Genomic DNA, 27,489 nt, shown 5'->3' with positions numbered 1-27,489 from the left:
ACCTACCTACCTACTGACCTACCTACCACCTCTCTACTTACCTGTCAGAGTTCACTTGGCTGCTCACTAACAGTTCTGAGTTCATTGCTGTTTCTTGTCATTTACACTTTTTTTTTGGTTAATATTTAAATGAAGGAAAGCAAATTCAGTTTATTGTGACTTCCAGTTCTCCTCAAATCAGGGAGAGCCCTTGGATTTAAAAATCTCAATTGTTTCTTACTTTTTCTGGGGTACTACGTGTTATCATGAAAATAAAGGTTTTATATGCTAAATCTTTTTTTCCCTGTATAGTATGATTTTGTAAGTTTTAGCATATGGAACCACCATCACCATCAAGATATGAAGAGTTACTTTATTCCCCCTCCCAGATCCTCTATCTCTCTCTTCCCCCATTTCTAGTTCCAAGCAGCCACAGATCTGTTTCTACTTCCTATAGTTTTGACTTTTGTAGAATGTCATATAAATGGAAGCATAGAGCTTGTTCTTTGAGCACAGTTATATATTCAGTCAGCACGGTATATTAGAGATTCACCTATGTTCTTGTGAGTATCAGTTAATTTCTGGGTTAGCTTTCTATCACTTTAACAAATACCTTAGATGACTCAGGTATGAGAGAATAGGTTTGGTTTGGCTCTCAGTTCTGGAGGCTTCATTCCATGATCAACTGGCCCTATTGCTTTGGGCCCTGTGGTGAGGCAGCATGTCATGGCAGAAGTATGTGGCTGAGCACAGCCACTCACCCCATGACTGGGGAGTGAAAGAAAGAAGAAGGGTCCTGGGTCCTGCCTGAATCCCCTTCAAGGGCACCCCCACTATTGGGAGAACTCCTATTTGGCCCTACCTCTGAAACATGCCACTACCTCCCAATTGTTCCTTGCTGGGGACCATGCCTTTACTATGGACCTTTAGGGACCTTGCAGACCTAAACTATAGTGATTGATTTGTTGCTGATTAGTACTCGCCTTGAATTGTTTCCAGTGTTGATAATTAAGAACATTAGTGTTCAGGTTCTGTGGAGCATACTTTTTAATTTTATTGGGTAGATTGATAGAAATGGGATTTCTGGATTATACGGTTTAACTGTATAGGAAGCTGTCAACCCGTTGTCCATAGTGGCTGTGTGTTTTGCATTTCCATCAGCAATAGACAGGAGCCCAGCATGCTCACCAGTACTTGGTATTACCTCCCCCTGCCATGGCTAATCTTAAAATGAAGTAAATTATGTTGTAGCTGAAATGCTCTGGGATGAGGCTAGAAACCTATAGATATTTTGTAAATATCTGAGCTATTGACTCTTAGAAGCTTTTGTAAAGCCACACAAGAAATTTTCCAAAAGCACACCATGTAAATGTTACAGGTCCCTGTGGTATACGTCACTGGCATCTGCTTCTTTTCGTATTTTCTTGACTGATGAGTCCTAACTGGCTTTTGGTTTGATTTGTTAGTTGGGTGATTTGTTAAATGGGTGACAGAGGAAAAAATGAGGGGACAAATGAGCTTAGGTCTTGCCACTTTCTAATTGAAATCCTTTAAGTGAACGACCTGTGGTTGTGAATATAAACATAATTATTTAATATTCACTCAACATGCATCATGGCAGATACTCTGTGAAGTCCTTTGAATGCCTCGTTTCATTTGATGGCCACATAATTCCATGAGGAGGTACACATTCTCACATGAATTTTCAGATGAAGAAGCTAAAGTCCAGAGAGTTTAAATAGTTGTGTAAGGCGGCCCTGGGTAAGAAAGTGAAGTAGTCTTCTGGACCCTACTGATGGCATCCAATCCCTTTGTTTTTAAGCCACAAAGCCTAATTGCCTGTGTTCCTAGAATAAATCTACTGGTACAACAATATCTGCTCAGGTTCCTGAAGGACACACCGGGAACCTCACATCAGGAGTTCCTTGACTGTGACTTAGAAACTCACTCTGAAATACCTTGAGTCCTATTTCAGGCCCAAGAAGCAAGGCTTAAAAAATTATTCAGAATACTGCCAAGGCACAGTGGTAAGCTGGAAAGAGCTAGCGGACTTCAAACCAGAGTCAGCCAGGCCTTGGGTTAGGATGCCGTGACCATGGTGACTAGCTGGCTGTCTTTGCTCAATCTTGCTGAGCCTCATTTCCTCGTCTGTAAATACCACTACTGACCTCTCTGTGCTGCTGAGACAGGTGACATACTCTACACATTCTGGGCACTCCACAGATCCTGGTGACATACTCTACCCAGCACAATCTGGGCACTCCACAGATCCTGGGCACTCCAAAGATCCTCTCTCTCACACCCTCCTTCCTGAATGAGAGGGGCTCATATTATTTGTACCTCTTTGTAATCTAGTTGTTGAGCTGGCCCTGACTGATACCTTCAGCTGTTTCATAGTTTGAAATCAGACTGTATAGCCTGTTTCAGTACAAAGACATTTGGACCTGAGGTCAGTCTGTCTGAGTTCAGGTGATGATGAAAAAATTGTATCATTCCTCTTTGCTTTGGTTGCACTTATTTCATGCTGAGGACCATGCCTATAAGGGAGTATTGTAATGATTGACAATATATGGGAAATAATTTTTTGGTAAGTGGTACAGCACTTTGTTAACAGTATGTATTTGTACATAATATTTGCACTAATATTTAAATCATTTTCCCTATAAAATAAATAGCCATATTTCATCTCTAAGAGTTTTCTATAAGAGTAAATTTATGTGTATGTACCAATGAGTGAGTAGCACGTGGTCGAATGAAGTTAATTCTACTGAAGAATGAATTACCTCCACAAAGACTGGCAGACAGAAGTGGGGTTCAGTGCTAACAAGCCCCTCTTCGGTGTAGTGTGTATTATTTCTAGGTGAGCTGCTCAGTCATCTGAGATGGAGACAGCTGACACTGGATGTCACCATTGTGCTGTGTAATATCGCTGTGGCACAGGTGAGCTGCTAAAGATTCAGGGCAAGGCCATTCTCTCTGAGGACTTGAAGGGATGCTAGCTCCCCTACTCATAACCTAATAAAGACCCAGTGGTGCTTCAGTTGTAACCTGCTTTACAGCTCCTGATCTCTAAGCTCTGTATGATAGATATCAAGAGCAAAGCAATAGTATTGTTAGCTCAGAGCTGAGAAACTAAAAACCAAAACCCAAAGATGGCGCTAAAACCAATCAGAGCTCCTGACTGCAAACCAGAGTAGCTGACTAATGACATGGCAGATAAAGAATTGACAGGAAGGTATGTGGTGTAGCTCCCAGAATTGATGGGAAAGTTAGAAAACCAGCTTTGGAAGGTGGGAGGATCTGGTGTGCTTATCATCCCACTGCAAGATCAGGCAGCAGGAAAAGCAGGTTAGGGTCCCTCTGGCGTCACCATTGGTCACTGATTGCCACCACTGATGCTCTTGCCATGGGCCACAAAGCACCACTCTGTGTTAGAGTCCTTCCCTTCCCTGAATGAGAACTGGGTTTTCATGGCCTCCAGTGTCACCAAGCCAGATGGCTAGTCCTCAAGTCACATCTCGAGGGACAGCACTCGGCTTGTTGAGTCTTGGTGTTGTAGCTAACTATGCCCTAACTCCAGGCAGTGGGGACAAATAAGCAAGGGACACTTGCTGCAAGACTCATGCAGATGGTGGTTCCGGTATCTGGGAAGGAGAGTCCGGTGCTGGATCGCCAAACACAGGGGCCACCTGGAGAAGAGAGCTGGGGTGCCCTTGGGTACTCAGGGGGTGTTACTGCCCTTGCTGGGCTCATGGTGAAGCATCTGAGGGCTGCATCTTGCCTGCCTTTCAGCTCTTGGGGACCCATGCCAGGCAGGGCTGTTTTAATGTGGCTCAGGAGGTGACTCCTTGGGCAAATTGGATATCTCAACACATTTCAATCTGCTCAAAGGAAAAAAAAAAAAAAAAAAAAAAAAAACAACCCTGCAATATTAAAAGAAAAAGAAGAGACAGTGGTAGGCTGCGCCACGCACCGTGGTGTTCTTCTGAGAGCGCGACTGTGAGGGAACTTCAGCCTCTGCTCCTGCTTCTGCCCTTTGCCTGGGGTCCTCGCCAGGTGGCCACCCAGCCTGCAGACATTCTTTCAGTCCAGTCCTTCTCCTCAGTGTCAGTCCCTCACGGCGAATCCCAAACAGCATCTCCTTTTATTCTGTTCCTCTGATCTGCTTTACTCATGCCACTGCCTCCCATATTTACTTATTCATGTCCTGTCTGTCTCCCCCTCTGTCCTGAAAGTCCCCTGGAAACCAGGCCTTTGGCTCAACCCTGGTAGCCAGAGTCCCTAACCCAGTGGTATTCAAAAAATGTTTACTATAGGAAAGAATGAGTCAAGGGTTAGGCCAAGAAAGGAAACGCCCTTGTTGTAGTTTCAAGACAATAAACAGTGCTGTGCTGGTTTCCCAGGCTGCTCTCACCAGCACCATGTGCTGAGGTTTTCAGGTAGAAATGTACCACCTCACGTTTCTGGAGGCCGTGAGTCTGAGAGCAAGGGGTGTGCTGGGCTGGTTCCCTCCAGGGCTGGGTGGGAGTCTGTTTTGTGCTTGTCCCCTAGCATCTGGCCGTTCTCTGGCGGTCTCGGGCATCCCTTGGCGTGTAAAAGCATCACCCTGATGGCTGCCTTCGCCTTCACATAGCCTTCTCCCTGTGCACTCCAAACTGCAGGAAAATTCTCCCTCCAAACTGCAGGAAGGGTCCACCCAGCTACAGTATCTCCTCCTCTTTACTTAGCTAATTACATCTACAATGACCTTGTTTCCAAGTCAGGTCACATTCTGAGATAAGCAGGGGTTAGGACATCAACATGTGCATTTGGAGACGGGGGGACACTATTTCAACCTGTAACAAAGACTTCTACGGGTTTAATATGTAATTCTTTAGCTATTCTCAGTTCATTAAACGCTGCAGTGGGTTTGGTTATATTCCTAGGTGTCCAGTAACGTGCTGATTTATCACACAGACTACAATTCACAGTAATGTATGTGCTTTGCTTTGTAAGTTGTAAACTATTCATTAGACGCTAGCATCGTTGGTTGGGATGTTGACAAATTATTGATGCATTAACAATAAAGAATCAGTATCATGGATTTGCTGGTCTTAAAATCCCCCAAAGCAAATTTTTCTTTATAGCCCATCTTAGTGTAGAGACTATTTAAAATATTACCTGTTTTTCTTCCCTACAGGGGAAGAAAAACTGCTTGTCAACCTTAATTATGGATAATGGTCTCATATTTTATTTACTCATTTGACAAACATGTGCAGATCATTTATTATGTATTATATGTGCTAAGTGCTTGACAAATATTAACTCACAAACAACCCCATGTTGATTATTATTGTTAATAATTAATATTATCTGAATTTTACTGTTAATGAGACTGAAGCACAGAGAGGTTAAGGAACTTACCCAAGTGACACAGCTATTGGGTAGCAGAATGAGGCCATGAAACTGGGCAGGCTGCCTATAAACCTTTTAGATGTTGAATTTTCTTTCTTCCCAGAAAGCCTTGTGGAAAAATTCAGTATATGATGGACAAAGCCGAGCTGCCTTGGTTGAAGTTAAGGGAACAGAGTCCTATTCTCCTTAGCAACCCCTCTCCTCCCTGGGAGTCCCTTTGAAAAGCCTTCATCTAGGAAAGCACTCCCCTTGGCATGACGCCGCTCATAAGCCGTCTCAATCCATTCTAGCATAAAACAAATAAAGTCTTTCCTCACTTTAATTAACTGATTGTGTTTTATTTTGAAAATTTTATCTGCCTAATCTACTTCTGGCTGAAATAAAATGCTAACATGGATTTTCCCCAGGATGGTAATGCCATATGGCGATTTGGACTTTGATGGTTCATGTTCCCCCTTGGGTTTCTTTAAACAAAGCAGAGACTGTGGGCACAAAAGTTTTCTTAACCAAAGAGAGAAATGGAGTTTAACTTCGTATGGATATAGCTGGGTGGAAAGCTTTGTGAGCAAAGAGGTGTGAACGGCCTCCTCTGTTATGGGCCAATTGTCTTTTGTGATGATCAATAGCATAAAAGAATTGCAGTAATATTGATATTTACTAACCATTGAGGACCTTTACCATCAGACATTAAATAACAACCCATGTTCACAACCCCAGGTGTTTTCCTCTATGTTACAGATGTGTAAGTTAAGGCTGAGGTCGTAGGCAACCCTTTTAACCAGTGAGTGGAAAAGGTGGTATTTTTGAGAAATATCAGGCATCAAGGAGCAGAATTCTTTGATATTAACAATAAAAGGAACGGGTGAGAGTATCTGTGTATACATGGCATTTGGCCCAATACAAAGTGAGGTTTAATTATGAAGATTGGGAATGTAGCTGGATCCTTTCTATAGAGAGATCATGCCCCGTGATGAAGTACCTCTGCTCATTTGTTAATGTTCACAATGCATAACTGACGAAAAGAAAAATGAAAGCAAATCAGTCAAGTGGGATTATAGATCCAGGGAGATTGAAGTGGAGGAAAACCTTGGTCCAGGCCAGATAGTTTGTAGTTCTCCCATCCTGCTTCCACCCTCTGCTATGCCCAGGGTCTGCAAACTTTTCCTGGAAAGGGCTCCACAGCGACTATTTCAGGCTTGGCTTGCCACATGTGTTCTCTTTTGCACCTACTCATCCCCAAATGCAAAACCAAAGCGGCATGGCCCAAATGCAAACCAATGCAGGGTTGCCTTAGAACAAACCTTCACTTGCGGACATGAAGTTTGATCTTCATATAATTTCCACGTGTCATGGAATGTAAGTCCTTTGAATTTTTAGTTTGAATCATTAAAAACATAAGAACCACTCACAGCTCACAGACTACACAAACAGGTAGGGGCTAGTTTGGGGTCTCAGGTATGGTTTACTGATCCCTACCCTGGCCTGACCACCCTCCCTTTGGTTTCTGAGCACATTGCTTATTGTCTCTAAGATTTTGAGATTTAAATGTTGTTTCAGACCCAGTCTTGAATCCTGGACTGGAGAGGATTGAGTCAGAGAAGCATTTCCACTTGTGGTCTTTGCAAGCTGACCTGCAGAGTCACTACTGCCCACTCAACTTCAGCCAAAGCAAATTGAAGCCCTGGGGTCTAAGGGGATTTATAATAAAATGGAAAATGCTTGGCATGCATTGTCAATTTCTTTGAAGATTAGAGGATAAATGCAGGGCTTTTTGGTATCCCCAGAGGCTATCTTATTTCAAAGTGATATAGGCCAATGTGAAAATTCTTTGTCTTTTAGTAGCAGAGGTATTGCTGGATTTTAAACATCTTGCTGTGTGTTGGTTGTTGTTGTTTCTCTCTAGGGAAGCCAGACTTAATGGGATGGAAACACCCCTGAACTTAGTCTCAAAAAGTCCAACGTTTGACTTTTAGCTCCGCTGGATTTACTGTATCTTGGGTAAGTTAACATTACTATGGGAATCTTGATTTCTTTATCCAGAAAATAGGTTTAATAATTCTATTTCGAAGCACTTTTTATTGCAGTTTATTTTTTTAGTTCCTTATTATTTTTTGTAGAAATTTAAAGCAAAACCAAAATAGAGTATAATGAGCCCCATTTGCTCAACATCCAGTATCAACAATTACCTATATTTTGCTTAACTTCTCTCATCTCTATTCCAACATCATTTTTCCTCCCTGTTATTTATTTAGTTAGTTAGTTAGTTGTTGATGGACCTTTATTTTATTTCTTTATTTATATGTGGTGCTGGGAATCGAACGCAGTGCCTCACACATACAAGGCAAGCATTCTACGGCTGAGCTTCAACTCCAGCCCCGCTGCTTGCTATTTTAAAACAGCTCCAAATACATATCATTTCACCTGCAAATATTTCAATATATATCACTAATATATAAGATCTTCTAAAAGAATCTCATACTTCCACTATCACAGCTGACAAAGTTCAAATGATTCCTTAGAACCAGCTATTTTTCAGTCAGTCTCAAAAATGTATTTATAGGATTGATTTGTTTTAGGCAAGATCCAAGCACAGTTCATTATGTTGCATTTGGTCCTGTGTCTCTTAGGACTCTTAATTCATGGCAATTTTTGGTTAAGATTGATGCATAAGGCCTCTCAGGTTAATGTATCCTCATTGAACTCCGCCTCACGATCTTAGTTGGTCAATGGTTTTTGCTCAGATCCATTATTTCACAGAGGGCTGAAAGTGGTGGGTTTTCCATCAGTCCTTGTGAACTCATTAGAAACCTTTCCCTCAACAACTACCATGAAATACAGTTCATAGAGTAAAGATAAGACAAATGCTGGTTCCTTTCCCTTCCTGTTTTCCCCTCCCTCACTCCCTTTTCTCTCTTTTCTCCCCTCCTTCCCTCCTCCAGGTTGTAATATAGTGGTGTTTATTCCACTGAGTTAAGGGTTAGTGAATTCCAAGGTGGGCAACGAGGCTGCTGCTGCTGGGTTTTCACCTGTCATTATAAACTTAGGGATTTAGGATTCTGATGTTTCCCTCCAGCATGGTCATTGCTCCTCAGGATGGCTTTTGTGTCTTATTCAAGTAATATTTTATCAAATTTTTGCTTGCTGGATGATGTACTATCTCAGATTTACTTGATGCATTTCTTGCCCTCAACCTGGATCAGCCAAGATGCTGGAGTTTCTTTTTAGCAATTTAAGACACACAAAGAGCAGAGGATGGCCACCAGGGTGCTGATTGCTACTGCTTCTAGGATTTTCAGTGAATAGAGGTAGAATGTATGTTTTTTAAGGAAAAAAAAAATCATTGCTTTATACTCATAATTCTAGGTGACATTGTAAGATTTTTTGCTTAACATTTCTGGTTCTATGAGCTATTTTTTCTGTTATGACAAAAAAATCTTGACTTTTAATGATATTAACTCATTTACTTACTGGTTTTTTTCTATAGTATGCACTGAAGCTTGCCTGAACAGACACACACACACACACACACAGTTTCAAAGTAGCAATACCAAACTTTCCACTAACTCTACTAACATTATTATTGATGAATATAGTTTAAGATTTTTTAAATCATTCTTTTTGTTCTTAGAACAAATATAGCACACCAAAGATCACTTGAATCACTTGAAATAATTTTTGAATCACTTGAAATAATTCTATGCCATCAACTTTATATGTAGATATAGTCATTTTATCATTTTGTTTTTATTTTGTATGATTGTCTTTTCTTTTTTAAATTCTGTTTTACAGTTATTTAAAATATTTATATGGCCCTATGTCAAAATTATAAGACATAGATTTTCCTTTTCCATTCCCATTTCCCACCTTCTCATAGAAAGTAGGATCCTATATATTTCTTTCAGTACCATATCTTTAATTGGACAAGATATACTAGAGGTAACTGCATGATAAATTAGATTAATTTAACCAATCAATCTCTGTGGGCATTTTTTTAATCCAGTCATTCACTATTACAAATAGTTTTTATAAATACACTTTATAAACTATATATAAAGATATATGCAAACACAACATGGTTTTGCTAAATTCTATTGTTAATTCTACAGAAGTTCCTTAAGCACTAACAACAGGCTAGAAAATAAAGATGAATAACACATGTCCCCTATTCTTGATTAATAATAATTCTAAGATGATGTTAAAGAAAAAGAAATTTCATATTTTCCTCTTTCATATTTTTTTTTCAAAAATTTTAATTATGTTTGCTTTGGATGATATTTCTTCCATATTCAATTTTAATGGATATCTACAGATTCTAAGGACTCATCATTTTTGCCAACTTTTTTTAAAAAATTTTTTATTAGTCGCTCAAAACATTACAATGATCTTGACATTTCATACATTTGATTCAAATGGGGTATGAATTCTTATTTTTACACGTGTACAGATTGCATTGCCTACTTTTGACTACAGTGAACTCCTCCCGTAAGTATGTGAATCATATGACCATATAATTGGGAAAGTATGTTTTTCTCAGCTCATTTATGTTTTCTTAAAGCCAGAATTCACAATGACAACAATAACAGTGACCACAGAAGTTTCCCCAAAGAAAAAGATGGAGGACTCTGCCTTGTATGAATCTACGTCAGCTCACATTATTGAAGAGACTGAATATGTGAAAAAGGTATTTGGGTGCTGGCAGTCACCTGCGCGTGATTTTTTTTTTTTTAGGATAAATTCTAGTAAGGTTGGTGGGCTTGGTTTTTCCCTTTCCATGGAAAGTATAAAAGAAAGAGATCCAGCCTGGCAAAGGACAGTGTTGGCAGCTGAAATGTGAACACACGGTTAGTGATTTCTCTTGAGGATATGAACCTGATCCGACACTTGGAGTAAAATGATTTTCTTTCCCCAGTAAAATTGAGTAATGGGCCAGGAGGATTCAGAACACCTATCAGCACTTAATTTGCCCCGTGCTGTTCTCTGCTGGATTTCCTACTGTTTTATAACCTTTCCCAGTGGTTTCATGAGTGCTGGTACTGTGTTCCCAAGTAGATGTTTATGTTTCCCGCTGCGTGTCTTTCTCTTTACCTGGCTCCTCTTCACACTTCAGGGCAGCTACTGCTAATGACTACACGTCATTAAAAATGTGAGGTCTTACAAGAATCCAAGATGATGAGGGCTAACGAAAGAGATATTTGTATTAATCATTTCTTAGAACAGATGGATAAACTCTGATATGGATAGTTCATAACTTGTTTAGATCAACTAATTAAATTATCTTTGAGTATCTTGCCATTTCATAGGTCATCACGACATGGGGCTCATATTTCATACATAAATTTATATGAATTCCTTTTTGTGATTATTCTGTAGTAATTACTTAATAGCAATTATTTTGTAGTAATTACTGGGTAGTGATTATTTTGTAGTAATGACTGAATAGTAATTATTTTGTAGTGATTACTAATTTAGTAATTGTTTTGTAGTGATTACTAATTTAGTAATTGTTTTATAGTAATTACCAAACAGTAAATTAGTACTAAATTACTATATAGATAAAATAGAACCAAATAGATAGTATTAAGTGCTAATTACTGAATAAGTATTTTGTAGTATAATATTAATTTAGCTTATCAGGTTCTTAGTTTGTCTGAAAAAGATATTTAAGAGCCAAACGTTTATTTTCAGCAATCTAAATCATTTCAGCCTAAATTCAAGTTAAGGTGATGGCCACTGTATAAATCTGACATCAGCATATGTATGTTACTTTCTAGAAAAATCAGGTATTCTATAGCTTGCATAGATTTTTTTAAGAGTATTTGGCATTAAATGCATTTGCAAAAAATATATTTTTTTCTCCCTCTAGATTCGAACTACTCTGGAAAAGATCAGAAGTCAAATGTTTAAAGACGAAGTAAGACATAACAGCAGGAATCACAAACTAGAGGCAAAGGTAATAAATTTATCAAAATTTACTACTTGCATTCTTTCAGAAGATTAGCAAAAAGCCATATTGACCTTATTTAAGTAAATTTTCTGGTAATTATTTTTCTTTGAAGCTTTGAAGGAGGAGTGATAAATATTTCATGTGTATCTAAAGATGTTAATGGCCAAATGTGTGGAATCTTTACCCACATGTGACATTAATCAGATCACACTGGAATAGCCAGGCCTTGTTGGAATATTTTAATGGGAGACAACTTACCTGATTTGCATGGGAAAATGTTGGCACAGGAAGGAAACTTAGCAGCATTTCTCTATGACAGACTAAGATATAAGTTTATGGGCTCACCTGGGCTGTATCAATGGACACACAGTTAAAGATGTTAGGCTTGGGTTAGTGAGGATCTTTCAAGCCACACCAACTTAATGTGCCTAAGGTGGAACAATTTGCACTTAGCTTTATCTGAATTGTGCCAGGCTAACCACATCTAAGCAAGTGTATGTCATCATTGTCACCCACTAACAAAATGGCCACAGAGTACACCATCAGAACAGGGGGTGTGATGTGTAAATATAAACCCCTTCCTCATCTTCAGCCTTCCAAACTGATACAGTTAGCCCCAATTATTTTCTTAAATCAAGGGCTCTAAAAGTGAGGCCTGGGGGATTGTATGTTTGGGGATGATGGGGAATATCAAAATCAGTTTTGGCCACGTTGAGTTGGCTGGTCTTCAAGGAATAAGACAGCTGGACACCTGATTCTGCAGTTGAGGGTAGCAGTCTGGGCTCTAGGTCCAGGTTACAGGGTGGAGAGATTTGGGGCACTATTTGCAATACTTAAAGTTCTAAAACTGGAAGAGATTCCCAGGCAAGTGATTATAGATAGACAATCTGAGGACTGCGTCTTGAGCTTCCCGATGTTTAGGTGTCAGGAAGAGGTACCATGACAGGAGGCTGAGACAAGAAGCTGGCGTATGAGCAGGAAGAACAGCATTGGAAATGGAGTCACTAAGGGCAAGTGAGGAAATGATTTCAGAAAGTTGGAGGGATCGCTCTGTCTATTGTTGTCTATGGTCAAGGAAATTGAGGACTGCCCATTGTAAATGGCAACATGGAGTTGTTGGTGGTTTGTTCGAAGTAGCTTCTTATGATATGACGTGTGCTGCCATATCAAATGCACAAGCTGAGTAGACCCACTGAGTACCAAAATATCAGCTACCTGGCCCTGCAGGGATTGCTTGGTTATAGTGCCAGGTCCTGCTGCTCTGAGTGTGGCTCAGTCTCAGTGGTAGTGGCATCACCAGGAGCTTTTTAGATAGGCAGCTAACACCCCAGGCTTCCTGAATTGGGACCTGCATCTTTAACCAGATCCCGCACCAAGTCATTCTTCTCAAACATTAAAGTTTGAAAAACACTGATCTATGTCCTTTGTAGCCATCATTTAATGCCAATAATCTACCTTCCACAGGAGTTTTCTGTCAAATATTCAATAGCAAATTTAAAAACAAAATAATTCTTACTCTGTATATGGACACTGAGGGAACACACTATGGTTGGGACCATAAGAGTCAAATCTGGCAGAGTTCTGGTGAGGGACGGTGTTATCTTTCTGCATCTTTCTGCACTGTATTCTTTTGGGGTTTTAGTTTTGCAAAAGCAGTCAGCATATGTAGTGGAAAGAAGAAAGGCTTAGTTGCGAAGCAAGCTTACATTCTAGTTCTGGTTGTGGTAGTTATTTTATGAATAACTCTTGTTAAACTCTCATCTTCAATTTCCTCGTATGTAAGAAGATCATAGTGTCTTCTATCATTTTGAGTATTCAGACAATGACAATGGAATACACAGAAAACATAAAAAAGATGACCTGGCACATAGTAGGTGCTTAGCAAATTGAGTATTTGTATAATATTTTTTTCCATCTGCCTTGAAATAAGTTTAAAGAGCACAGGATGGATATCAAGAAGTTGTACTGGGAGTTCTCTCACTTGCTATGTAAACTTGGGTTCTGGTCCTTGGTTTCTGGAAAATTGATGTGCTAAGTTGGAAGTTTACTATTTTCTTTCCACCTCCAGAATCCAGATGGTATTTATGCTCCAAGTGTAGTTTCAGTGAGCTACAGTTACACAGAATTATAATGGCAGTGGTACTCCATTCTGATGTCCCTGATTGGAAATTTAATATGAGATATAAGTTAATTACAATGAAACATTGTTGAACGTTGAATATTATGTATCATATCTATTAGGTCCAATTATATTAGTGTGTAATGCAGTGCAACCAAAATATATTTATGCCATGACTTAGATAAGAAATTTGGTCTGTGGATATTCTTTATCTCCTAAAATGCATTTAACAGTATATTTAAAACTATAAGAGATATAAAAAGCAAAAGACATGTAGTCCTACCTCATTTACTATAAGAATCTGTTCAAACTTGAGCAAATGTAGAGGCCAGCCTAGTGTGGAAACACATGCCTATAATCAATCCCAGCAACTTGGGATGCTGCGATAGGAGCATCACAAATTTGAACTCAGCCTCAGCAACTCAGTGAGGCCCTCCGCAAGTGAGACAGAGTCTCAAGGTAAAAAATAAAAAAGACTGAGAATGTGGCTCAGTGGCAAAGTGCCCCTGGGTTCAATCTCCTGTACAAAAAGCAAAATAAATAAATACATAAATAAATAAAGTAGAGGCCAGCTGATTTGGTCTGTGTAATGCTCAATGATAACTATTGTTGTCCGAGTTCATGAGGAAAGGAGTAGCCAGCTCAGTGATTCCATGTTGTCCATTTCAGCCCTGTGGAAATTTTCAAAATGGCTCCGACTCTGAAGTGGACCCCTCTTGTTGCAGCTTGGATTTGCTCATGGAAAAACTGAGAGGAAAAGACCTGCAGCTCTTAGAAGTGAACAAGGAGAATGAAGTATTGAAAATCAAGGTCTGACGATTAGGGGAAATTTCTAATCTCACATTTTGAGCCTTGGAGCTGACAGGTGGTCAGCATCTGTTGTTTTGTGCAAGCTGAGTGACATCCACACACATCCACAGGCCCACACGGGTGCTCACCTGCGTACAGAAGCATTTCTCTATATCACAAATTAGATCTCAACTTGGTTTACTGTTATTAGTGAAGAAATCTTACAGAAGTTCAATGGGTATAAAGTTTCAGTTATGAAAGTTGAGTAAGTCCTAAAGGCTTGCTTTAGAGATTGAGTTTATAGTTAACAATGCTGTACTGTGCACTTCCAAATTCAGGAGGCTAAGTCTCAAGCTAAGTTTCTTTCCACAATAAATTTTAAAAAGCATTTGCATATTTAATAAACATTAATTATAGCATTCATAGAGGTCTCACTATTGGTTTCACTGATCCACTATTGAATGCTGTATGATTTCTTTGAGGGGCCTTATTTTCTATTCAATCCTGCAGTGAATATCTTAGTAGATAATCTTTGCAGCCATCTTTATTTCCCTATTTAAAGCTTTGAAAGATTCACAATCCTTAAATTTTTGTTGCCCACATACTTCAAGCTTGTCCCACTTCTATTTCAGGAAGCTACCATGCATGCACCTAAAGCTCTGTTTCGGCTTGGCCGGGACAGATATGTCTCCATGCACTGACAAGCACTAAACAAGCGGTTTCTTATTTTACGTTTTTCTTTACCAAATAACAGTGTCTTTTCTCCCATCCATTGTCTATGGGGCTGCAAATGGTATAGTCAGAGTCTCTGTTTTTAATTGCCCATCAAAATGTTCTGCCTCTCACCCTTTTAACTGGAAATGTCAAAACATGCAGCGTGACCTTTTTTCCTAGCTGGAAGCCTCCAGAGAAGCAGGAGCAGCAGCTCTGAGAAATGTGGCGCAGAAATTATTTGAAAACTACCAAGCACAGTCTGAAGACGTGAGAAAGAAGCATGAGGATAGTAAACAATTACTCCAGGTACCAACTATCAGCTGGTCCATGGGAGCCAGTCTAGTCCCTCTTTCTGGAGGAGTTAGATATGGAACAAGCCAGAGCCGGTGATGCGGCAAGGGCAGAGAAGAGGCAGAAGAGCTCTCTTTTGTGCCGATTGCCCCAGCCCTGCTGAGTACACACCAGATGTGGCCGAGCTGCTGTGTTGCGGGCCATTCTTGCCCAGAGCCCCCTGCACAGCACAGGGGGAGGAGGCAGGGCCATCCTGTCAGGAGATCAGGGCTGGCCTGTGCCTCTTCTGACTCCACCTTTGACTGACAAGATGGTCCAGACAGATTCATTTCCTTTTCTCTGGACTTGGGTTTGGGGCCAGATAAATGGATTAAAGATCCTTTGGGTCTTAGAATACATTCTTCTGATTAGGGAAAAAACAAACATAAATTGTGTGTGCATACAAATATCTTTAAAGATATAAAAATAAATGTGCACACATGCAAACTCACTCACAGTTTTTTGTTTGCTTTTATTTTAAATCAGAGTTACGTGTCCTAGGACTGATAAACGTCTGAAAAATGTTCTAGGATTGGAGGAGAGAATGTGTGTGTGAGTGTGTGTGTGTGTGTGTGTGTGTGTACTGAAACTCAGAATATAAAACACAGGATGAGGTGCCTGGGTCTCTGCCTGCTCTGGCCTTAGGTAGGTCCCCTTGGGAGCACAGTAGGAAACCCAGTGTGCGTTGGCCATGTTCCTCCTGCTTCAGGCTATGATGCTGACAGCTGCAAACTCGCCTGTGTGCAGGGTGAAGAACATAAGCAAATGAAATGGCCTGGCTGGCTTGTGCCCCTGCGAGGGGTCCCCTGGAGCAGTGGGACCTGCAGACAGGTCATGCATGTCCCTGTGATGGGACATCGGCCTTACCCCAAGCAGCCTGGATTTTTCAAGGGCAGACAGATGCTTTTACTCTTACTGAGAAATCTCAAGTTCTGCAACAGAGATCTATGTTCATGTCAGGTAGAGGTCAAGTTGAAACACTCCCAAGTGTGGCCTATAGGAGGCCAAGCAGTGACTTTTCTTCTGGGGCCTTTCCCCTCCTGCAGCACGCCTGGGGAAAACCCCAGACACGTTGGGGATAATTATTCTGCTTTTATGACACTTCCTGATTTAAAAAGAAACACCTTCAATTGAACCTATAAGCTTTTATTTTTTATTCTAGATAATTTTTGTTGAGAAACAGTTAAATATTTTGCTTTTCTTAAATCAGCATGTGTCTTTCTCATACTATTTTGGGAGGCGGGCTCTATGGTAACAAATGTCAACATTCTAGGGATCATATTTATATATTATTATTCTCTACTGATTTAGTATTGCATTCATCAGGATTATTTCAAAACACTGAAATCAAAAGAATAGTTCTAAACAAGTGTGAGCTATTCATTTCTGTGGCTAGTTAGAAAATTCTAGAGGGACATGTTATGTGTATGGTTTAATAAAAACAATCTGGTAACTATTTTTTCTGACCAAAGGTTAATAAGCTTGAAAAAGAACAGAAATTGAAACAACATGTTGGAAATCTGAATCAAGTCACTGAAAAACTTGAAGAAAAACATAGTCAGATCACAGAATTGGAGAACCTTCTAGAGAGAATGGAAAAGGTAAGTCTCTGAAGAATGAAAGGGATTTCTTCCTGACAGGACTGGGGGGAAATGAAAAACAATAACACTGAAAAAATAGGATATTAAATTAAATTAAATAATATAATATGAAATGAAATTTCCTCCTATGATACCTGATCTTAGGAAGTGCTCCATAATGTTAGCTTCTTCTCTTTAGCACTTAATATGATCTGTAGTATAGTTATGGATTTACTTTAGCAAATAATGTAGTGATATCATTGTCACTTTCTCTTTCTAGTAAATACACATCTTAGAATGGGAAACCAGGTCAGGCTATGAATGGAAATAATGGAAAATACCACAGAATCTACCTCTTGGGATAATAATGTGGCAGATGCTACCCCTCATGGCCTTTTGTGTGTGTTAGAGCAGTCTTCATTTCTGGCCACTCTTGACCCCTCTGAATACATAAAAACTAATATTTACACCAGGAGAAAGAGAGTTCACAGTAAGAAAATCTATTCTTTGGAAATCAGAACTTTCCAAAGATGGATTTGGAAAAGAGTAATAATAGAAGAAAAATTGGGAAACGGTTCATGCAGTGTTACTTTAAGTGGCTGGCACTCCAAATGCATACAAAAGATAAACACATAAATTTAATTATTCATGCCTTAGAATTTAGAATTCAAACAAAACAAGGAATTTTAACTTTTAATAGCAAAACAAACAAGAAATTGGCATTTCTGAAACTGTATTCAGTGTAGATAAGAACATAGGTTTGGCTTCTAGGAAATTCCACCTGATGTGTTTTATATTTATTGTTTTAATCTCCTGATTTACTTCTGCTCTTCTTAACCTCAATATTTTTTCCAAGTCTTCTTTGTTATGGCATTTTTAAAAATGTCACTTCAAAAACATCACATTTCAATGGTATTCAGATTTCTTACTGAAGGAACTTTGATCAGTTTTAAAGTATTTTCCAAGAATGTAAGATTTGTGATACTGAATTTAGTTGCATTTATAATCTTAATGAGGAAAAATAAGAGGAAATCGCAAAAACTAAATAAGCCTAAACTTAATGTTATCTAATAACAACACACCGCTACACTCCTATTAGGTATTGGGTGCTATTCTTCAGTAGAATCATTGGACTAGAATGTCCTTAAGCAGTTGGTGTATGCAGGCAGGCCAGTTTATAATTACACTCTCTTGGAAAAGCTGCAATATTTGGTTTGGTACTTGATAGTGTTAGAAAACTCCATTTGATAATAAATCATTTAGAAACTAAGCACAATGAATGTTTGCATTGAGAAAAGGAAAACAGTTCTGGAAAGCACATAGGGTTGTCTAACCAAACAACTTGATCAACCAGTTTGGAATGTAACCTTCAACTTGCAATCATCCTATCTCAAATCCAGCAAACACCAGGTCAGATTAGTGGCCACTGGTTAGTGCCTGAAAATTAACAAAAGGACAGTGGAAGATAATTTCTGTTTTCTAACAACCCCAGGGATTCCAGACCATATGTGAGTTATTATACTAGGTCTCAAAGTTCCAGGATGTATTTAATCAACCATTTATTCAGTAGATTTGAGCACCTACCATGTGCTATGCAGAGCTGGGGTGAATGAGCTTGGGAATGAATGGACACAGTCACTGTTTGTGGAGATTACAGTGTGTGGAACTGGACTGTGTGCTGCTTCTGCCTCTAATTCTCCTAAGGATCTTTTGGGGAAGGCTAAAACCCCTGTTGAATGTAGGGGGACACATTCAAGATTAAAGGTCAGTGGCTCAGATACTGGCAGGGCATTTTTTAGAGGCAAAAAAGGCTTAGCTTGCCTGTAATGTTGACCCATAACTGTTCTCTGCCTATAGAAGATTTGTGACAGAGTAATAGACTGGATGCCCATGGCTAAGCAAGGCCATGTGGTAACCTTCTAGAATGCCAAAGTTCAGTGGTTTCTGGGGTAGAGCCTCTGGGGAACCTTTGTGAGGTTGAGCTGAGTGGAGATGGAGTGGAGGAGCATGGAGTGTTTTTTTTAACATATTTAATTTAAAGATCTTTTATATTTGTAAACAAACAAATAAAACTATTAAAAGAAGTAAAACTTGGCACCATCTTGGTTTAAGGAGATAATGAGAAGACAGGCTTGGAGGAAGTTTCTCAGATAGGGAGTGTGTTAGAATGGGGGGAGGGAGTCCTAAACCTTTTGTATTAATAGGGAAAAGATGCCAGTTCCAAAAGAAAGTAAAAATGAAAAAAATTGCTCATTCTCAGAAAGGGTGATAAATACCGCCCTAGTAGTGGGTACCCCTAGAGAAGAATTAATTTGCTACTCACTTGAACAAGGCCCTGCTCCAGTAAATAGCCATTAGTGCTATGAGGTCTGGTAATGAACACATTACTTAAAACCTCCACCATCTGTCCCACTTTAATCAGGAATGCAGTGAGAATCTATTCCGCACACACAGTGATAAGCTAGCAAAAACGCCCAATAAGAACATTTTCATATGGCACATTCTCCTTTTGCTAACAGCGCAATTCTGTTGAATCATGTTTGATTCTTAGTGTCATTGATTTAGCTCCATTAGAATTTTAGAGCTCAAAGACACTTCTGAGACCACCTAGTTTCTCATCACCATTTTATAAACGAGGAGAGGAGAGCGGGGCCAAGGAAGTATTCTGTAATCCTCCAGCTTCAAGTTCACAGCCCTTCCCATTATGTCGCTCTCTTTTCTTATGCTAGATAAAATGACATTCTGGGCCCCTACATCAGTTAGATGGGAACATTTGGTAATGACTCTAATTGGTGTCCACTCCTCTCCTATTTTTTTTTTAATTTTTTATTGGTTATTCACAACATTACAAAGCTCTTGACATATCATATTTCATACATTAGATTGAAGTGGGTTATGAACCCCCAATTTTACCCCAAATGCAGATTGCAGAATCACGTCGGTTACACATCCACAATTTTACATAATGCCCTATTAGTATACTGCCTCCTAGGGGGGCGGCTTTGGGAACAGCAGGTGCCCACGGTGTGATGCTATTCACACCATGAAGCCACAGTCAGAGAAGTGTTAGCTGGTAACCTGTGACCTCCTGTGCTGCCCAAGAGGGAGTGTGAAGAGCCCAAGCCAGATGCTAGAACCCTGGCCTGGCTTGGAGGTTTTCTTCAGTTGTCTGTGGACTCTTTTAACTCTTGACTGTGAAAATCTGTTAATCAAGAAGAAGTCCATCTGGAAGAACGATTGTGAAACACCATTCCTCCAACCTGCACACTTAAGATACATGATCTTTGATGGGTTTTATTGGTCATCCAAATGTCATCATTAGCTTGCAAGGCTCAGAAATAATTTGAACATAACTATGGCTACTCTGGAACAATTTCTGTGGATCAAGAATTCCACAAGAGAAATTTGAATAAATTAGCATAATTTAAAAAAATCTCAGAACACATAGAATATGAAGTAATTTATACTCTCAAATTTATTATATACTGAGGTCCAGCTCCATGCCAGGGGAGCAGATAGGCCTCTCACATACATTATCTCTAATCATCCCAACGTTTCAGTTTAGGGATTATTATCCTCATTTTAGGGATGTTCATAAATTTTAAAATGTGACTCATACAAATATAGAATGAATACATGTCGAATGTTTTATTCAACTCATTAACTAATGAGGGAACCAGTAAGATGGTAAAGCTGATTTAAATAAAGTATTTTGAGAAACTGGCTACTTACGTAGGCATTTTGTGAGAAGTAAAGGAGTATAGAATCAGGTTTTTAGGTTAGACTTTAAAAAGTAGTTTATATTCTTTGAGGCAATTAAACCATAACCTTTGGGATCATCTTTTCTATCAGACAGGAACCCACACATTAACATGCAAATTCAGAGAGTCAGAACTCTAATCAGATCACAAAGTCAGGCACAGGAAAATTATCTGAGTAAATTAAATAATTCAGGGGTCAGATTATTAAACACGACCTAATGTGACGTGAAAACTACATGCAGCACATGTTGCTTTTATTTCTGAGTTTTGGTTAATTTTTCTTAACAGTAATAAGACCCAGAGAGGCTAAAACCTTGGACCCAAATTTCAAAACTAGATCAGCCCATGTGCAGAGTTTTTCGGATGCTGCTGCAGTGTGCTCTGCCTGTGTAATACCCGTATAAATACCACAGTGAGAAGCGATTTAAATAGCATTGTGCATATTTTCATAAAATCTCTTTCAGTCAGTGCCATCCAGTTTGCCGATACCAATTCCTGCTCTTTTCAGTTTTTTCCTGATTCCCCCACATCCCAACTTGGCTACTTAAACCAGCCAGCCCAAACTCTAAATTCCTTCTTTCAGCATGTTGCCATCAAATACACACTGAACACAGTCGTCCCATCCTGGTTTTTTATGGACTTGTCTATTTTCCTTTGGGATGAAGATAGTTTGGTTTAATAATTAAACGACAGCATGTGTAAAGATGTTCTTTCTTAGTGTCATAGTTTTTCTGGGATCCTAATTAGGAAGCAGTTTAATTGTCTGTGGCCTTGATCTGTCATTAAAAATACATTTAGTACTTTCCTGTTTTCCGACAGATGCCACGAGAGCAGGTAGAGGTATCAAGGTACGCGCATTGGTGTCCTTGGATACCAACCACTCAGCCTAATGGAGGAGAGGCAGGTGTGGTGATGAGCAGGGACTGAACAGACTGTGCATTTGGGGTGGGACTGAGGAGGAGGATGGGAGAGGTCAAGCTGCAGGGGCTCCATTTCAGCAGTGGGTGAGATGAGGAGCAAGCTCTCTAGGCAGCAAGGAAATGAAAAAAAAAACTTCTTTTAACTTCCTTGTAAAGCACTTAGAGGAATGCCCAACCAGGCTGTCTTGGGATACCTTGTAAACAGCTCTTAGGAAATGAGCTCTTTAGCTCAATCTGTATTTCTCGCATTGCAAGAGGCATCTTTTGTGAACAGTTTGCAAGAAGAATGCTTCACTAAACATGTGTGTGCCTACACACACATGCACATACACACAGAAAATAAACAAAACTTGTATCTTATTTTCCCCTAGGAAAAGAGATCACTGCTAGAAAGAAAACTGTCTTTGGAAACCAAGCTGCTGCAACTCAAATCCAACACTGCATATGCTAAAAGGTTTGCAAGTCTACCTGCTAAATCAAAGTACTTACTGATAGCTTTCCTCTCCACTGGCAGGCTCCACTGTGGACAGTCTTTTCACCCCCAATGAAGTGGGAAGGAGGATGAATTTTTAGGAACAACAGCCCTATACTTCTTTTCCTCGCCCACTGAGGAATGGGGTGCATGGTGTGTGTGGGTTTAATCCTTTTGAAGAGTTGAGTGAGCCTGCAGCCTCCCTGTTTGCTCTTAGTGTTAAGGATGCTGGAGACACTGTCATTCCCCATGCTTTTGTCTGCTCAGGCGTCTCTTCTGCAGCCCACATCAAACTAGCCAGCCCACAGGTCAAATTCTAGGGTACTTCTGTGGTGCTCCACAGGTCAGGAGAGGATGAAGGAGGTACTATGGAAAACCTCCTGCCATCTTGGAACTGACACATAGTCACACCTCTCGAGCTGCTGCAGTGCTCAGCACCCTCCGGTGGGCTGGATATGTGGACATCACGGGCTGTCCTACTCAGCTATCATTGGGAGAATCCTCTAGAGCGTTGGTTTATAACTCACACCATCAGACATTTCTGTTCTCATTTTTCATTCTAAGCCCACCACAGCCGTGGTAGTTCTGATGCAAATAGATCATATTCGAAGTCAGCTTTCTTTCCACATCTTAGTCCATCCATCTAGAACTCTCTGCTCACTGGGTCATCAGGCACTATTAGGTGCCTCACAGGGAGCAAATTCATATTTTCATTTATTCAGTAGTATGCACACCCATATCCTCTTTCTTGATCTTTGGTCTTTTCCCCTTACTTCCTTTTCCCTTTTGATTTCTCTTTCTCTCTTCTCATCTCTCCTTATATGTCTGGCTCATAGTCACAAATTTTTTACCACCAGAAATGGCTGAACCTGTCAATCAGGCACACATACCTGAAATATGGTGAGATACCAGTAAGTCACTATTTTCCTGTCTTCTTCCCTCTGGACATGCGTGTAACCCCAGCAGGTAGATTCCTACGACAGTTGTGTAGCCCTGTGCATCCTGGTAGAGAGTGAAGAGAATATGGCTGAGAGCATCCTATATTGTGAAATTACTTAAAGTATCCTTCCAATGTGACAGAATTACTTAAGAATACCTGTAACTTAACTCTAAGTCCATCTTTGGCTTACTTCGTTCCCCTTAAATACAGCTTTTGGTCCACATAGCAGAACTATTGGATCATACAGTATCTTCCATGAAGAGTCAAGGCAGTCTGAGTTTGATACTTTTCTTTAAGAGATCTTTTTAACAGATAATGGGGGTTTTGTCAGTCTTTGAGTCAACAGTATTATTCCTTAAAAAAAAAACCTGATTTTTTTTTCAGTTCTGTTTTATATTAGCAATTGTCATAAGGAATTCTCCCAAAGCTTTTAAAGAGATTTCAGAAATTTCTTGAAGGAAATGGATGTTTTGTGCTCCCAGAAAGGTGTTTGGACATCTGTCTTATGTGGTTTTCATAATATGTAGCATCACACGTATTCTGTCTTCCTTATTATCTCCTCCGAGCATTCATGTTGCTGTGTGACAACAGAGTGAAATCAGTATGAACCAGCACCTTTGGGTTGGAGCAGTAGAGATTGGGTTAACCTCTCTCAAATAAAGGGAATTTCTGCAGGCTCAAGTTGGATAAATATGGCCATGAAGAAGAACTGGAAAGTTAAAAGATGTGTTTTCTTGAACATAAGGTTGACTGTATTGCCATTACCATTACCACTAACAGACACATGGATAGTGCTTTACAGTTCAGAGTAACCCCAGGTACCATATCTAATTAAATCCTTCCATTGACCTTCAAGGAGCAATCTGGGCTTTTAATAACTAAGGACCTTGTCAAGCTATCTGACCTCTCACAGGCTGGGATTGGCTCACAGGATTTGGCTCCAGTTTTCCTACTGGTTTCCCCTCCCTCCTGTGTGATGGCTAGCAGAAAGCTATTTCCCAGCTTGCCTGCTACCTCACCGACATATACACAAGTTCATGCGAAAGTCATATTTGGGATTTCTAAAAATTAACAGCAAGGGCTCCCCCATTTAGGTAAGAGTTGCTTAGGCATGCACAACCTCAGAGATGGAAAGACGGTTACCTCGAAGCTGAGGTTGCATGTCAAAGCACACGGTGGTTGCCACTTAAGTGTGTGTTGACCTGCGGTCAATAGGGGGCTCTCTAAAAGCCATCCCTTTGGTGCCATCACTGGAAATAACAGTGGAAAGGATTTTGATGAGCTAAAAAAAAGACATATTCCTGAGTTTTATTGAAATATGGATAAAGCTTCCTCTACATCCATACTGATTCTACCTCTTGTCTGGCTGAGTGATGGTAATACCCAACCTCTTCTATTCTCACTCATCCCTTCTTCCCTGGGGACCCACACTCAGTAATGTGGACACTCACAGAGATCCAGAGGGACATTATATCCTAGACGGCAGGCCATCTTCAAGTCACTGTTACTGCACAAGATTCTTTCAGGGCTTCAGAGAACCTCTTAGATACCACCAAACCACTGTCTTTTCTCCCAATCTCACTTCTATGAAGTGCTGTGTCTCCAGTGCCCGGGGAATGTGTGCTGTGCCCAGAATTAGCATCTTGGGCATGCAGTGTGGTTTCAGTTTTCACTTTTACTTTCTTCTTTTATCTCTTTTTGATTTTTTCCAATTTTTTAGATTTTTTCATTCTTTCCTTTTCATTCTTGTAATAGTTGGGTTCATTAATCCCTGGTACACTTTGAAAACACCTAAAAAGATCATATTTTGGGATTGTGTCAATGTGACCAGGAATGATGAACCCACAATTATATATATATATATATATATGTATATATATTATATTTATGTGCCCTAAGATTGCTTATTTAAAACCTATAAAAGTCATATCACCATTACTTAACTTGGAAAAAAAATAGATGGTGAGACCAAGGAGATACAAGAATAGGCATTTCATGTGGTTAATCTACAAAATGCATATGGTGGAATGCTGCAGACTTGCTCTCAGTAGACCACTGGCGCATTTTTAAACCAACCCAAAAAGGAAATTAATGACTAGTTCTGTGACTCATGATGTCCACATGACTAAAACTAACCAATTCTTTAGGAGAAGTTCACTTTTAAAAAATATGTTCATATAACTGGAAAGAAAATTGTCCAGGATATGCTCATAAAGAGAATCATGAACAATATCTTCAACTATATCATGAAAAACACCTGAGGCCACACCTCAGAACATCCTCTAGAAAAGAATAGCATGACACCAAAGAACAATTCGATCAAAGCCATCGCAACAGCATGGAACAGAGGGCAATGTAGCAAAGGCCAATGAAGCTGCCCACAGAACATCCTGAAGAACAGATGGAGAGACAGCTCTTCATGAACTTGGGTGCCTCCTACCAACCCTTTTGCAGAGCAGTACAGAGACGGAGGGTGGACTTCCTGTCAAGTACTGACCCTAGGACCCCAGGTGCTAAAGAAAGGCAAGGGCATTTGTTTTCACATTTCTGCAAGTTAAAAACGAGCTTGAATTTCTGTCTTGAAAGCTAAAGAATCAGGGGGGATAGTAGAGGATAGGAAAGGCAGCAGAATACAACAGACATGAGTATGTCAATATGTAAATCAATGGAAGTGTAACTGATGTGATTCTGCAATCTGTATACGGGGTAAAAATGGGAGTTCATAACCCACTTGAATCAAAGTGTGAAATATGATATATCAAGAACTACGTAATGTTTTGAACAATCAACAATAAAAAAAAAAAGAATCCTAACAGAAAGAGAACCAGAAAAGGTACCCGCCTCATCTTCCCTCAGTGATGAATTGGGAAGGAGTCCTCAATTCCCTGCCTAAAAGGGTAGGACCAGTATTCTTCTTTATTTTTTTTTTGGGGGGGGGGGGGTTGGAGAGTGAGGGAGAGACTCCTCTTTTTTTTTTTTTCCTTTTTCTCTTTTTGTCTGCTCTCATTGACATTCTGGACTGCCAACTTTTTCAGCTTCAAGTCTGGGATTTAGGAGGTAAAGAGAAAATTCTGAGAACTCACCATGTTTCCCCCTTGGATCCTAGGATCCCAAGGCAGTCTGCCACCTTCTTATTGTTGTCAGTCTTCTTCTGCTTGTTTATACCTAATGTCCAGGGTTTTTAGTTGCACTTACCACGAAAGAATTGAGAAGCTTCCCTGAAGTTGAAGTTTTTAAATTATATTTTAATTTTAATATTCACTCCTTTTTTTTATTCTATTGCATGGCAGAGGAAAATGTCCATCAAAAATTCTATTGAGACATTGGGAGGCAGAGGATGCATCCTAGATAAAGGACTCCTGATGATCCCTGCCCCAAGGATTCATTCGCTGGGCTGTGGCCCCTCTCACTCTCACTCTCTTTGAAATGCTGCAAACCTCTGAAGTCTGGACTCTCCTTAGAGGGTCCAAGTTCCCCGCCCCCTCCTCAGGTCCTGAACCTCACCTGCTAGGGGATCTGAAATTTGCCCAGACTCCCTTTTCCTTCTTAAGAAAGCCTCTGATCCTGGAGCTCAGGGGCATCTGGAATCCAGTGCAGGCTGGTGCTGCAGCAGCTATTCCTTGAACTTGAATTTCAGAAATGCTGAGAGGGCTGTTCCTTGCCTCCGTGGTCAGATCTGGGAATACAGCATTTTCCTCTGAATCAGGCATCCAGCTTCTTTCTTTCAAATACTTTTCCTCACAAATTGTGGAAAGAAAACAATGAACTGCACATTTACTTGGTTCCGATTTCACATTTCCTCTGTCCAAGGGAAAGGTCCAAGTATGTGTTTTTGCTGAGGGATGGGTCCCTTAGAGGATCATGTTACAAAAACCATGTGCAGGGCTGGAGATGTGGCTCAAGCGGTAGCGCCCTCGCCTGGCATGCATGCGGCCCAGGTTCGATCCTCAGCACCACATACCAACAAAGATGTTGTGTCCGCCGAGAACTAAAAAAAAAATAAATAAATATTAAAAATTCTCTCTCTCTCTCTCTCTCTCTCTCTCTTTAAAAAAAAAAAAAAAGAACCATGTGCAAAGGCGCAATTGAACTGGTAGCCTTTCTTCAGCCTGCATCAACAATCTGCCCTTTTCTTCCTTCATAAATTTTCTTAATTGGATAGTTGTTTAACATGTCAGTCAGGATGGGGAGGGAGGACGTAGCTGGCAGATTGTATTGTGTAGGCATGATAATCAACTTAGGGAAACTCTGTCTCTAGGTAAAAAATAAAATTATAAAAAAATAAATAAATAAAGAGCTGGGGATGTAGCTCAGTGGTAGAACGCCCACGGGTTCAATTCCCTGTACAGCAAACAAACGAACAAAAAACAGCAAGAGAAGATTAAATAGCATGATAATCTCCAAAGACAAATGGAATTCTTCCAAATTCATAAACATAGAAAGCTCACTAGCATTAGTTGGTTGGCTTGTATCCCCTGCATCACTTTTCTGTTTAAACAAATATTGATACACACACACATGCATGTGAAGTAAGACACACATACAGA

At 39.9% G+C, this 27,489-nt stretch overlaps 1 protein-coding gene across 7 annotated transcripts in view; it reads left to right on the top strand.

The window, feature by feature from the left end:
• The window catches only part of CCDC68 (coiled-coil domain containing 68), a 46,464-nt gene that overhangs the window by 4,505 nt on the left and 14,470 nt on the right, over window positions 1–27,489 (top strand). For 5 of the 7 annotated variants that reach the window (XR_014018275.1, XM_081262944.1, XM_081262946.1 and 2 more), the window contains exons 2-8: window positions 7,277–7,371; window positions 9,929–10,054; window positions 11,237–11,323; window positions 14,106–14,246; window positions 15,120–15,245; window positions 16,742–16,870; window positions 21,902–21,984. Coding sequence is in view for 6 of the 7 variants with exons in the window: in XM_081262944.1 (XP_081119070.1) it covers window positions 9,941–10,054; window positions 11,237–11,323; window positions 14,106–14,246; window positions 15,120–15,245; window positions 16,742–16,870; window positions 21,902–21,984 (680 nt within the window). In the remaining variant the exon portion in view is untranslated. The remainder of the gene's footprint in view (window positions 1–7,276; window positions 7,372–9,928; window positions 10,055–11,236; window positions 11,324–14,105; window positions 14,247–15,119; window positions 15,246–16,741; window positions 16,871–21,901; window positions 21,985–27,489) is intronic. The other 2 variants (XM_081262945.1, XM_081262947.1) reach the window with 2 other exon arrangements.

This window comes from Spermophilus citellus (genome assembly GCF_964194105.1).
Source record: "Spermophilus citellus genome assembly, chromosome: 12".
NCBI classification, from domain to species: domain Eukaryota; kingdom Metazoa; phylum Chordata; class Mammalia; order Rodentia; family Sciuridae; genus Spermophilus; species Spermophilus citellus.
This window is presented reverse-complemented; position numbering and strand designations above follow the sequence as displayed.